General features: G+C 40.5%; 1 protein-coding gene across 2 annotated transcripts in view; it reads right to left on the bottom strand.

The window, feature by feature from the left end:
• Positions 1-14,792, bottom strand: part of EDARADD (EDAR associated via death domain) — a 109,789-nt gene that overhangs the window by 30,399 nt on the left and 64,598 nt on the right. The window contains exons 2-3 of one of the 2 annotated variants that reach the window (XM_073672562.1): positions 4,645-4,706; positions 120-159 (exon numbers count right to left, since the gene is read on the bottom strand). In XM_073672562.1, the coding sequence (XP_073528663.1) occupies positions 120-159; positions 4,645-4,706 (102 nt within the window). The remainder of the gene's footprint in view (positions 1-119; positions 160-4,644; positions 4,707-14,792) is intronic. The other variant, XM_073672563.1, reaches the window with a different exon arrangement.

Raw genomic sequence — 14,792 nt, 5'->3', positions numbered from 1 at the left:
TTCTATAATTCTTTATGAAAACAACAAATAAAGAGATGTAACTTAAAGTTCTTCAACCCCAATGGACCATCTCAAACCCCAGGCCTGGGTGAGGATGGGTGTAGTGATGGAATTCTTACCTTTCGGAAGTGCTGTATCTTGAACTGGATACTTGTCTGTCTGTTAAAAAAAGACAACACAAAAATATTATGGCACCCACAAATTCTATATCTTGCATACCTCCCAACTTTTGAAGAACAGAAAGATGGACACCCCTGGCCACACCCCAATCCACACCAATTTACTATTTCTTTCTCCCCCACCAGGAGGAGTTGTCAGAGGGGCGCTGGTAATGAGGGGCATTCAGCAGACTCCATAAACTGCAGGGCGTAGACCCAAATCCAGGACGGTCCGTTTTATCCGGGATAGTTGAGACTAGAGATGAGCGGATGGATTCCTGGGTCTCTGGTCCAGCATCCAGATCAGTGGTACCTGGCGACTGGACAGGAGGCCGCGAATCTCTAACCGTCCAGCGTCCCTGTGGATTATTTTTTGTTCCCTCATTCACAGTCGGAGCCGCCAGAACTTTCTCATCTTTATATAGCGTCACTATACGACATCTTGCTTTTTTGTGTCTGTAAGGCCGTGTTCACACAGTGCAGAAATACTGTGTTTTTTGTTTTCTGCAGGATCCGCACCAAACTCCACAATAAGAATCAAAGCTTTTCTGTACTGCTAAAAAGCTTTAAAAACTCTGCTTCATATCTTCCCCAAAATCACATCAAACAAAGAGGAAAACGCTTAAAAGAAACGCAGGAAAGACGCCATAATCAGAGAAGATTGTTACTGTGTCGTCTGGTGCGGACACCTGCAGAAAAAAAGCAGCAGAAAAAACGCAGCATTTACGCTACGTGTGAACACGGCCTCAGCGTTACAGTTTTATTACATTTTTATGGGTTTAATAGAGAAAAATATAAATCACACCATTTTTGTTTACGTCATTTACCAATCCCTGTAAATAATCTGATCGCTGTGTTCTGCGGGTCGTTACGATTACAGGGACACTAAATATGTCCATGTTATTTGCTGATTTGTGATGTTCATTATTTAAAAACAAACGCATTAAAAATAACATTTTTTTTCATTATCAAGTGTTTTTCATTATTATTTTTTTAGTAATTTTATAAAATGAAAAAATCTCTTAGGGTATGTGCACACGATCCAGAGCTGCTGTGTGTTTATGCAGCTTCAATCCCGCAGCAGCCAGCTGTTACAGCATAGTGGACGGAATTTGTAGAAATCCCATGTCCACAATGTGTCTCTGTGCACCTGCAGCTCCCCCGTGGAAACTGACATGCGGCGCGTCTTTTCAGATCCGCAGCATGTCAATTTCTCTTGCGGGTCTGCATGTGGACTTTCCCCATAGACCTAACCTCTATGAGGAAAGTCCACAGGTGAAAAAAAAAGAAACCAATGGCGCCGCTCAATTGCATATTGAGCGAAACCCGCCGGTGGCTATTCCGGAGAGTCGGGCCCCCAGGCTGGTACGCATTGTGGGCACATACCCTGATTCTTCCTGTAGAATAAAAATACATACATTGTACACAGCAGTGTATTCCTATCAGCCTAGTCAGATTCTGCAGTATAGATCAAGTACATGGAATTCTACTTGTAACCCCACTAGAGCTTGTGGCTCAGCACACTAAAACTCCCATCTATCTGTAATGTGTGAAGGTTTGTGAGTAGACACTAAAAAAACTTTTAGGCTACATTACCACGATCAGGAAAAGAAGCGCTTTGGATGCAGCATATTCTCACTGCGTCCAAAACGCTGGGTTATAATCACGCAGGTAAATCCATATGTGTTCACTGAACCATGTGGAGTGTCAGGAATATTATAAAATATTAATATCAGGGAAATGTTTGTCCATATCTGCCTGACATAGATGTTCACCCCCCGCCCTTATTCCCCTTCTGCTCAGCACAAAAGCCCCAATTAGCACACGCCTGGGAAATAGTTTATGCAAACAAGGCCAGCCAAGGAGTGTTATAACTTCGTTAGGAAGCAAGCATCTTATCTCTGAAAGGAGGTAATTAAAACGCAGGCTTGCACTAATTTGCGTGTAACTGTTGAAGCTGCTTCCCAAGCCTCAAAGGAAAATTTCTAGACGCACTGACTCCGATATGAAATATGAAATCTTGCGAGTTCCATAGGTCCGACAGTAACAGGACCCATATGTGTAGTGACCAAATCAGCCCAGGAATGTATAGGTAGTTTTCCAGGGCTGTAACCAAAATCAGGGAGCTGCAGCGCAAAAACAACAGAATAGCAGACTGCAGCTATGGGATGTGTGATATCTAAATAAAGATAAAATCATAAGGGAAAAAATGATGTAGTTAGCACACTTCTGTGATCAACGAGTGATGAGTTATCGCAGAAGTTAGCGTTTTTAATAAAACTGTACAGGCTGGAGACCGGCCCACATGATGTCACCATAAGGGGCGTGTGGCCAGATCTCCCCTTAGGTATAAGAGAATCTATGGAGAAGACAGGAGCACTCATTGCCAGGGGGGAATAAGAATTATAAGCAACGGGTCCTGTTCAATAACAGCATAATCTGGAGAGCCCCTCCTCCACCTATATTGCATCGTCTCCGCGATCGTATAGTGTAAGCTATCTTCTTTTTTTACCCTGTTTATTTTATGTAACTGCGTATGTATTTTAATGTCCCCTTTGTAACATCCTTATCTATATATTTTTCCTAAACATTGCCTCCCTTTTGGATTAAATATAAAATTTAATAGTTCTGTTTCTTTTGTTCTGTAATCGTTCCCTTCCCCGAAGCCATATACGCTACCAAAACGCAGGCGTCCGGCCAGGCCTGTATTATATTTTAAACTCAGCCAGTGGTGGCAGAGAGTATTAATAATTGGGCTATCGCGAAGCTGATAGTGACCGTACGGAGGGCGTTAAACACGGATTCCAGGCTGTGGAACCCAGGGTGTTGAGCCATACGCTCACTGGTCGCTTACCGATACCTACGTAGAGAGTAGTCTGGATCGCGTGCTCGCGATTCCGGACGAAATACGGACAGCGTGACGGCACGGTGAGATTTTGCGCGATCTCCCCGGTGTCGTTCCTGACTGTGTGTGGGTGGAATTCCTGACAAATTGGTGGCAGCGGTGAGATATTGTGTGATCCTGCCGGTGTCGTCCTGACATGGAGTTACCGCATCTAATAACATTTTATTGTGGAAATTTCATAGTGGAGATCAGCATCACTGCAACAGAAATTGACATGCTGCAGTTTGTAAATTTGCGCCGCTGGCGAGTTTACGCAGCGCAGGTAAGCTGTGTCCAAAACACGGCCATTACGGAGCATGAGCTTATAGCCTTATAGGAGCAAGATAAATATTTTTCTTCACCTCAGTCACCATAAAAATACATTGTTATATACAATGTATTTATATGGAGATGTATACTCTGCTTCTAGATTCATTGCAATGTAGAGTCAAGATAACCAAAATCTACTATTATCATCATTATTATTATGGGCTGCTGTAGCTCAGTGGTTAGAGCTCACTGCCTGTGAGCAGTGGGAAGTATGTTGTGACAACTGTGATTGCGAGTTCGAATCCCCAAATCCTGGGTAAGACTGATAACAGGAGCGAGAGGAAGTGTATATATAATTTAATTTATGCACTAAGAAGAGATGATCGGCCCTGAGGGGGAGGAGCTACGGAGAGAGAGGTAAGTATAGAAGCAGGGAGAACAAACGTCCCGAAAACGGGACGGTTGGGAGCTGGTCTATAACCAGACCACGTGGGGGCTCCATGTCATGATTGAGAAAAAAATGTCAACCATTTATGGCAGAGACATAAAAAGCCATTTGGAACATATGGCCAGCTTTAATATGGAGCCACTTTATTGATTATGTTATGAAGATTAGAAAATAGATGTTTAAAAAATATAACACTCAGGGACCACTCTGATCAGTGCATTCTACATCTGTGGCTTCAATACACTGACAGAACGTAGGCTGCTGTCATTTCCATCACCAACAACCCTACCAAGTATCACCTCCAATAAAGGATTTCTAATTGTAAAAGAGAATACTAATCTAAAATATTCTGGGGGTCTACTACAATAGCAAGTGAAAAATTATGATATTTTTAAAGCAGTTTTTGCTGTGTTCGTTTGGTACTTTTTTTTTTTTACTGCAAACCCATTTTGATCTCAATGGCTATGAATTTTTTAGGGGTTTTCTGAGCAGAAACTCTCCGAATCCTCCTCAAAAATGCAAAACTCAAAAAACTTAAGAGTTTCTGCTTTTAAAATTCTGCAAAAAGACTTATACCTAATGAGGGAAAACTGCAGTAAAAATACTGAAAGTATTGACATATTGTGTTTTTATAGATTGCAACATAGATTGAAAAACACAAGTAAAAATGCATCACGTGATTAAGATTATCGAAATCTCATTCAGTTTCCTGTTACCATAACATGCTACACACAGAAAAATACATCAAAAACTCAATGTGTGAACAAGCCCAAGCTGCAGATAATATGCAGGTACTGTGCGGTAGACATCTTTGGATGTTTTTACCAGTATATAGCAGTGTACAGGAGCGCATAATAAAAGAAATCAATGAATGCTCTACCTACAGTTTCAAAGAGTAGTGTGCTAGGCTCAGTGTCCTCAACTGGTTCTTTGGCCTCATGATCTGCTGAGAAAACAATGTCAGATGAAACACCAGCAAAATCAATGTTCATATGTTGGAATCATTAACAGAAACTTGTTCATTGCTTACTTATGTAATTTCCTAAAACAAGGTCAAATCATAGTCATTTTTTAAGAATAATTCATACAGCATTTAGTAGTCCTATTTACTGCATGTATTTACTGTAACCAAACCAAGAACATATGTAAAGAAACAGAAGACTGCATTATTCAACTAATAAATGATGTATTTGTTAAAAGAGATCTTGTATCGTGACACTTGATCCAAGTGACAAATTCGTTCTCATGTAGAACAACCAAGACATCATACAATTTGGATTAAAGCATCTAGAGGGCCGTCTAGGACATCGGGATTTCTTTTTCAAATTGACAACACTTGTTAAAAAAAAAATGAAATCATGACAGTCAGCAGACCTGATTGTAAGTGTCACATCCTTGTATGAACACACTCCTGCTTCTGCCTTTGCTGCTAGGTGGCGCGGATGCAGTTAGGAGACGGCAACATGTTTTAGTTAAACTTTAGGATGGCTGGCAGTTCACCTGTGTTTTGCTGCAGAGAGCTAGCTATCAGATGTAATTAGATTTTTGCTGGGAGCCATTGGCCGGACTCTTCCCTATGTAAACCCCTAGAAGTCTGTCTCTAGCTGCCAGCATAAATGATACTTATTCTTATACTCCTGTAACTCTGATCTGATTCACCCTGTTTGATTCCCGTTGCTGATCTCAGCATCCTCCTGACCACATCTCTGATTTCTTATTTTGTCCAAATCTTTGACCTTCTGGATATGATTCAGTTTGATGACCCTTCTCTCTGCCCGCTCGTTCGATTGGTGATCAACTACTCAGTAGACACTACAAAGGTGGCCCTGCATGAGCCCAGATCCTTATCTAGGGTTTAACAGGTGAAGGCCAGGGTTCTCTTGGGACATGCAAGCCCTATTAAAAGTTGTGGGGAGGAGGTGGATAGAGCTGGAGTGACTGAGGTTACAAATAGTTCTTCAGCTTCATTTGTATATAAATTCAAATGCTCATTTCTCAGTAATGGATGGACAAACTGACTACAGGTGCATCTCACTAAATTAGAACATCATCAAAAAGTTAATTTATTTATTTTCATTGGCTGTAAGCCATAATCATCAACATTAACAGAACTAAACACTTGAAATAGATCACTCTGTTTGTAATGACTCTATATATAATATGAGATTCACTTTTTGTATTGAAGAACTGAAATAAATTAACTTTTTGATGATATTCTAATTTAGCGAGATGCACCTGTATGTAAAGTTACTGCTGGACTTGTCTTTGAAAGAGCTACATGGACATATAAATAGGTGTGAAATCCTGCAGACAGATTCCCTTTAGGGCTTGTGCTGACGAGTGTATTTGCTGCCCCAGTGCCATCCGTCAGAACATCGGATTACACTCGGACCAATGTCAGACAATGTGCACATGTCTGATTTTTTACCTAGGACAGACACTGTCCAAGGAAAAAATTTGCTACAATCCCGATTTTGGTCCAATATTCAAATTTGCACTCGCCATACAAGTCTACGGGTGCATGGGAAACATTGGACTGCACTCGAATGACATCTGAGTGCAGTCTGATTTCTGTGCACTGACACTATGGAGATGATGGAGAAATTTTTTTCTCCATCTTCTCCTCATCCGAGAGAATCGGATCACACTATGATCACACTCTGATCAGTGTGTCATTTTCATAATTGATCCGATTTTCTTGGATGACAAAAAGTACGCTCGTGTACACCTAGCCTTAATTGCAGTATTTTATTGAATTGCAAGGACACATTGAAAAGTTACAACAAATATTACCCCACTAATTACAACACCCCATATTTCTAGTATTCTACCACACCTTTCTGTATGATGAAAGTTTTATTTAGCTTTTTATTTTACGCGGAATCAAAGTTTTATATGTTTAATTTTGACTTTTATTGGCACCTTTCAGTGATACATAGTAACATAGTCATATAAATGCCACATTGAAAGATGGTAATTTGCTCTTATATATGATAAATATTGAGTAGTAAAATGAATCATCCTATGAATCATTCATTTACATTACAGTCAGGAAAACATCCTGTCCTTAAGTGGTCCTGATTTTTGGATACTGATCACATACAATGCAGCATACTCCATGGCCAAAACTGTACAACAGATAATTACTGTACATCCAAATGTGGCTTGTGGTACATCTCATGTTATCGTGATTTTATGCATGGGTGGGTGTAGGGATTGTTTAACATGAAAAACATAGTTCCCCTATAATAAAAAATGGGTGGAATTTCCTCCTCTAGAATTCCACTGTATGATGTAACATTAAAGGGGTTTTCCCATGAACAAAGTTAATTTTAATCAACATTTTAATCAATAAATCTTTGAATAATCATAAGGCCATGTCTCCACGATCAGAAACCCGCAGCGCTTTGGACGCAACATATTTTCACTGCGTTCCAAAACGCTTAGTTCTTATGCTGCACTTGTTTTGTCAGTACATGCGGATCCACCTCATGTAATGATATTCAATTAGTCAAAATCTGCATCTGGAATCGACAACCAATGTATGCTCAGTAGAGCAGGGACTAGCCCAGCCCCTGAAACAAACGTCACTGATTGTGTTTCCTTTCAGGGTGGAAACAGCAGTTTTGGCAGTGACTGCAGCCCCGGCCCCCTGGTGACGTCTTATTTGAGTATCCCAGCATGCACGGGGGAATCTCAAATGAAAATTTTTATATCTTCTATATTGCATTAGCAGGGAGGTAGGGGGAGTTAATCCTGCCACTTGTGGGAACTTCTGCCCCAGTATAGTCCAATTACCTCTAACGATAATAGCTATTGGTTTGCTCATGTTGGTAAAGATGGAAACAATGCAATTCTGGCTTTCATGGTTGTTCCTCGGCTTGAACACTCGTAGATCACGTCTATTTGGGCTTAAGTCTTTTTGTTTGTGTCTTAAATCAATTGTTTCGGGTACAGTGATTTTAAAAACGCAGGACCATTGGAGTGGCGACAGTATATCTTTACCACTGCTCCATTCACACAGGAGATTTTGGGCCCCCTATTCTCGGGATTGGTCAGAGTCTCCACAGCTGGACCCCAGTGATCATACATTCATCAAGTGTTTTTCACGGCACAACTTCTTTAAGTTTGTAGTCTTATTACTACAGATGTAGGAAAGTTCTGTGGACCAGAAGATAAAAGAGGGCCCATTTCAGTTTTTGTACATTTTTTTTTAATATTCTCATAGTGTCAAAGACCACCGCTATATACTGTGATAGGATTATGCATTAGATATGTGTGACGTGGCAGCTTTCAACCCACAAGAGCCAATTTTCTGTCTTTCAAAAAATTTGCTATGGGGCCCACAGCTTTTAGTTACACCCATGTTATTATGTGAGATATTAATAAAACGTTAAAACGTTAATCATTTGAACTCCATTAAGTCGTAAATTGTACTAGTTCTGTGTTGTGGTGGAGGGATCAGCCTGTTGGCACTGTTCAAGTTTCATTTCTTTCCTCCTTAAGGAAGTATGTGATTGACAGGCATTGTCTTCAATGCCTTGTGCTAAAAAGCTCTTTCCTAGTAATTAAAATAGTTCACCTAGACTGCACACATTTGCACTTGACCCTCTCCATGACTACTTGAACCTTTCATTTTTTTTCTTACCTTTTTGTCTGGAGTTTACTTTGGAGGCTGAAAGGATAAAACACAAAATTCATCTTGTGCATTTTAGAGATAGCTGGGCATTTAGTTTATGTGGCTTACCCCGGTCCTACTCTGCCCCCATCTTTATTGAGGTCATCTGACACAAGGTGAGGTTTTAATACTAGAGATTAGGACCACCCCAACTGGTGTACAGCCGTGGGATGGCTTTTACACTTTTTTGATCAAAAACAGTGTTTACTAAGTACCCTGTGTTATTTATATGCACTGTTACGATTTATTTACAGCAGGGTATGTGCTCATTTTGTTTCTTAGATTATATCTGTTAACCTATACGTCATAGGTCGCCTCCCCGTCTTTGGTGCGGGCTCCGGCGATGATCCAGCATGATTGATCAGCTGTCATGTGCCCCTGACAGCCGCGGGTGGAATCGCGATCCACCCACGGCTGTTAACATGCTAAATCCCGCTGTTAATCTCTGATAGCGGCATTTAACATGATCGCGCCGGAAGCACAGCACTAGCTCCATTCATCGGCGCCCCGTCACATGATCGCAGGGCGCCGATGGATTGGCATAACATCCCAGGGTCTGCAGGAGACCCCTGTGGCCAGCATTCATAGCAGATGAGCATTTCTGCTACACATAGCACAACTGAAGCCCTGCTATGTTTTGCACAAGCGATCAGAAGATCACAGCTTCATGTCTCCTAAGGAGATTATCACCCCTCTTTTGCCCCATTCAAAATAAAACAATAAAAAAAAAAATTTAAATACAAATTTTTGATATTGCCGTGTTCAGAAACCCCCAGAGCTACCAAATTATAAAAAGAATTAATCCAATTGGTAAACGGTGTAATGATAAAAAAAATCAAAACGCCAGAATTACGTTTTTTTTGGTCACGGCAACATTGGGATAAAATGCATAAACATCTACCCTAAATGGTATCAATAAAAACATCAGCTTGGCATGTAAAAAATAAGCCCTCACCCGGCCACAGATCCCAAAAAATGGAGATGTACGGGTCTTGGAAAATGACGCCATGTTTTTTTTTTTTTTTTACAAACTTTGGATTTTTTTTTCACCACTAAAATAAAAAAGATACATTTTTGGTATCTACAAACTCGTAATGACCTGGAGAACCATAATGGCAGGTGGGTTTTACCATTTAGTGAATATGGTAAAAAAAAACAACAAAAAAAATAAATAAATTATGGAATTGCACTTTTTTTGCAATTTCACCGCACTTGTAATTTTTTCCCGGTTTTCCAGTACACTATATGGTAAAATCAATGGTGTCATTCAAAAGAACAACTCGTCCCGTGAAAAATAAGCCCTCACATGGCGATATTGACGGAAAAATATAAAAGTTATGGCTCTGGGAAGAAGGGGAGTAAAAAACGAAAATGTAAAAACAGAAAATGTCAAGGTGGTGAAGGGGTTAAATGGCCACAGTGTAAACATGCTCTTATAGGTTACATGGATATGGCTCATTTCTTTTATTTCATTGTACAATAAGTACATTATATCCTTCTCACACCAGCATTAACATATGGTGAATCATACTATGTAGTAGATTCTTATGTCTTGAGGGTATACAAGAATGAGACTTGATTTTTGAGCATAAATAACACACAGATTGAAATCTACAAAATTTGGAAGCCAAGTCAGCACTCTAAGGAACCCATAATCATTAAATAAAATTCAACTGAAATGGCTGATTTCGACCACAACAAATCTGCCGGACATGTAGGAGTTTTTTGGCCAATGATAAGCAGTGGCAGTGGCTACATCATTTGCTGAAAAAAAATTCAGTATTGGCCGATGCACCAGGCTGCTTGTTGCTTGTGCGACTATTAGCAGTCTTTGTGACCTAAACATGTTACCATGGCCTTCAGCATCTCTGGACTTGTCTCCCAAAGAGCACAGCTGGGACGTCATTGGTTGACAATTGCAGACTGATCTTGATGATTTGCATGCCATTCCTCGGACAGCAATTAATAACCTCATTTATAGCAGCCAAGGCTTCTATTTTTGCATGTGGAGCTCATAATACTTAATAAATAGAGAAGTTTTGATGTTGCACTTTCAATATTGAGTATATATGTGACCAGCCACACACACAGAAGAGAAGTGGCAAGCAGTTTAGGAGTAGGGACTGGCAATTACTAATGTAGGCATCTTCATACATCAGGAGAACCAGGCAAAGCAATTTAATTTTACCCTACCTTTTAATCCAACCTCTATCATAATGCTCCATTAGATTTTTTGTTAAGGAATGGTCCGAAATCCAAATTAATTTTCATCCTAAATCCCTATCTATTCAATGCCATAATCTAAACTATTTTCTAATATACGTTAATTAAAAATTCCTTATCATCCTTAACCACACTATCTAACGGTTTTTCTTCCCCCCTCACTTCCTTTTTGATGACGTTTCATTTGAGAATCCCAGTACATGCTGGGATACTTAAACCAAGTGTAATCAGGGGGCAGAGGCTGCGGTCACTGCTGCAGTCTCTGCCCCCTCCTTGAAATGAAGAGTCAATCAGTGATGCTTGTTTCAAGGGCTCTGCTAGTCCCAGAGCGATGGTCACTGTGTGATGTGCACAATGACAGCACGCTCTCTCGCGTGCACAGATCAGCAGTAACGAGCCAGCAACAGAGCGCACTGTCAGTGCACATTGTAAGCTGAATATCCGGCGTGCAGAGACAAGCGCCGCTCACACAAGTAACATCACTTGTTGAGTCGGTGCTGGTCTCTGCACTCCAGGTATTCTGACCACACACCCTGACAGTGTATTCTCCTGCCAGCTCGTTACTGATGATCTGAGCCGGCGAGAGAGCGCGCTGTCATTGTGCACATGAAATAAGAATGCATACAGGGCCCCGCCACATGAACAGGGATCTGCCTTATAGCATGCCAGGCAAGATCAGGAATGTGGGAGAAAAAGAAGCATGCCAAAAAAAACGGGATTTCCTATAAAATACTCTGTTTATTGATAAATATCTAGACAAAGAACAGACTACATGCAAAATTAAAAATAATTAAAACAGCAGAAGCTCTATATGCACAAACCGCGACATGCCCATAATAGAGCTAATGTCTAACCTCTAATGACAAAATCAGATACACTGGACAGAAAAGGCAGAAAGAAAAAATACAATTTCCCAAAGGTGTATTGACATGGTAACCTGATATAACAATATAATAGCTAATATGGCAATGCTGGTTGAAAAGTATACCAGTTGAGTGGTAAAGAGCAATGTATATATAATGAAATATAGGAAATAACTGCGCCATATACTATATGTATGGAGAAGACTTGTATCCAATGAGACAGAAAAATCAAAAACAGTATTAATTTATAATGAGAATGGACATATATGTGACAAATACCCAATATGACTATGCAAGTACAAGGGTTAAGTCTAATGGAGTTATAGCACAGATAGAGCAACAGTTAAACTCCAAGTATACATGGGATAGCAATGTTCCTGCATAGAATAGCATCTACTACAATTGACAATAGAACAAAGTAATTTACTACCAGCACAATAATGAAGTTCGTACATCCCAAAGCTTGAAAAGCTAAGAATAGAGCATGAAATGGATGACAAAAGGTCAGAGCATACAGGCAAAAATATAGAGGAAGGAAAAACCCCACGTGTATCACCACTGGCTATGTGGCTTCCTCAGGGGTTATTTTTCAGAGATGGCCATAGACTTCACTCATTGCTTTGAAATGACTTTGCATATTTCATCACTTACAGCATGCATTCAAATCCACATCGATAGTTGGGTTTAACCCCTTTACAACCCAAGGTGGTTTGCACGTTAATGACCAGGCCAATTTTTACAATTCTGACCACTGCCACTATATGAGGTAATTACTCTGGAACACTTCAACGGATCCCCCTGATTGTGAGAATTTTTTTTCGTGACATATTGTACTTCATGATTGTGGTAAAATTTCTTCGATATCACTTGCATTTATTTGTGAAAAAAAAACAGAAATTTGGCAAAAATTTTGAAAATTTTGCAATTTTCAAAATTTGAATTTTTATCCCCTTAAATCAGAGAGATATGTCACACAAAATAGTTAATAAAAAACATTTCCCACATGTCTACTTTACATCAGCACAATTTTGGAACCAAAATTTTTTTTTTTATTAGGGAGCTATAAGGGTTAAAAGTTGACCAGCGATTTCTCATTTTTCCAACAAAATTTACAAAATCATTTTTTTAGGGACCACATCATATTTGAAGTAACTTTGAGGGGTCTTTATGACAGAAAATACCCAAAAGTGACATGATTCTAAAAACTGCACCCTCAAGGTACTCAAAACCATATTCAAGAAGTTTATTAACCCTTCAGGTGCTTCACAGGAATTTTTGGAATGTGGAAGAAAAAAATTAACATTTAACTAAAAATGTTACTTTAGACCCAAGTTTTTTTATTTTCGCAGCGGTAACAGTAAAAAATGGACCCCAAAATTTGTTGTGCAATTTCCCCTGGGCACGTAGATACCCCATATGTGGGGGAAAACCACTGTTTGGGAGCACGGCAGGGTTCAGAAGGGAAGGAGCGCCATTTGACTTTTTGATTGTAAAATTTGCTTGAATAATTAGCGGATGTGCCCCTGATGTGCCTAAACAGTGGAAACCCCCCACAAGTGACACCATTTTTGAAACTAGACCCCTCAGGGAACTTATCTAGATGTGTGGTGAGCACCTTGAACCCCCAAGTCCTTTACAGAAGTTTATAACATGGAGCCGTGAAAATAAAAAAATCAAACTTTTTCCACAAAAATGATGTTTCAGCCCCAATTTTTTTTATTTTCACAAGGGTAAGAGGAGAAAATGGACCCCAAAAACTTTTGTGCAATTTCTCCTGAGTACGCCAATACCCCATATTTGGGTAAAATACAGTGTTTGGGCGCACGGCAGAGTTCAGAAGGGAAGGAGCACTGTGTGACTTTTTGAACGCAAAATCGGCTGGAATCGAGAGCGGATGCCATGTCGCGTTTGGAGAGCCCCTGATGTGCCAAAATAGTGGAAACCCCCCACAAGTGACCCCATTTTGGAAACTACACCCCTCAAGGATTTTATCAAGGGGTATAGTGAACATTTTGAACCCAGAGGTACAACACAGAATTTGATAACATTAGGTCATCATATTGAATAAGTTGTCATTAGTCTTGAGCACAAGTGCTCACTACTTGAGTTTGCATCGGGTACTCAAGTATGCACCATGTATCACGTGTGCTCGAGTGACATGCTCGAGTCCCCACCCGCATGTTTCACGGTTATTAGACACCCAAAAAAAACATGCGGGGATCGCTCGTGCATGGCAGGCAATCCCGCAAAGTTTTTTTGGCCGCGAAGCATATGGGGTGGAGACTCGAGCATGTCACTCGAGCACCTGCGATACTCAGTGCATACCCGAGCACCCGATGCAAACTCAAGTAGCGAGCACTTGCACTCAACACTACACTGTGTGCAGAATTATTAGGCAAATGAGTATTTTGATCACATGATACTTTTTATACATGTTGTCCTACTCCAAGCAGCATAGGCTTGAGAGCCAACTACCAATTAAGTAAATCTGGTGATGTGCATCTCTGTAATGAGGTGGGGTGTTGACTAATGACATCAACACCCTATATAACGTGTGCTTAATTATTAGGCAACTTCCTTTCCTTTGGCAAAATGGGTCAGAAGAGAGATTTGATGGGCTCTGAAAAGTCCAAAATTGTGAGATGTCTTGCAGAGGGATGCAACAGTCTTGAAATTTCCAAACTTTTGAAGCGTGATCACTGAAAAATCAAGCGTTTCATGGCAAATAGCCAACAGGGTCGCAAGAAGCGTGTTGGTCAAAAAAGGCGCAAAATAACTGCCCATTAATTGAGGAAAATCAAGCGTGAAGCTGCCAAGATGCCATTCGCCACCAGTTTTGCCATACTTCAGAGCTGCAACGTTACTGGAGTATCAAAAAGCACAAGGTGTGCGATACTCAGGGACATGGCCAAGGTAAGAAAGGCTGAAAAACGACCACCTTTGAACAAGAAACATAAGATAAAACATCAAGAATGGGCCAAGAAATATCTTAAGACTGATTTTTCAAAGGTTTTATGGACTGATGAAATGAGAGTGACTCTTGATGGGCCAGATGGATGGGCCAGAGGCTGGATCAGTAAAGGGCAGAGAGCTCCACTAAGACTCAGACGCCAGCAAGGTGGAGGTGGGGTACTGGTATGGGCTGGTATCATCAAAGATGAACTTCTGGGACCTTTTCGGGTTGAGGATGGAGTGAAGCGCAACTCCCAGACCTACTGTCAGTTTCTGGAAGACAACTTCTTCAAGCAGTGGTACAGGAAGAAGTCGG

The sequence above is a fragment of the Phyllobates terribilis genome, unplaced genomic scaffold (genome assembly GCF_046119375.1).
Source record: "Phyllobates terribilis strain yellow unplaced genomic scaffold, ASM4611937v1 Scaffold_3__8_contigs__length_932513732, whole genome shotgun sequence".
Lineage (NCBI taxonomy): Eukaryota > Metazoa > Chordata > Amphibia > Anura > Dendrobatidae > Phyllobates > Phyllobates terribilis.
This window is presented reverse-complemented; position numbering and strand designations above follow the sequence as displayed.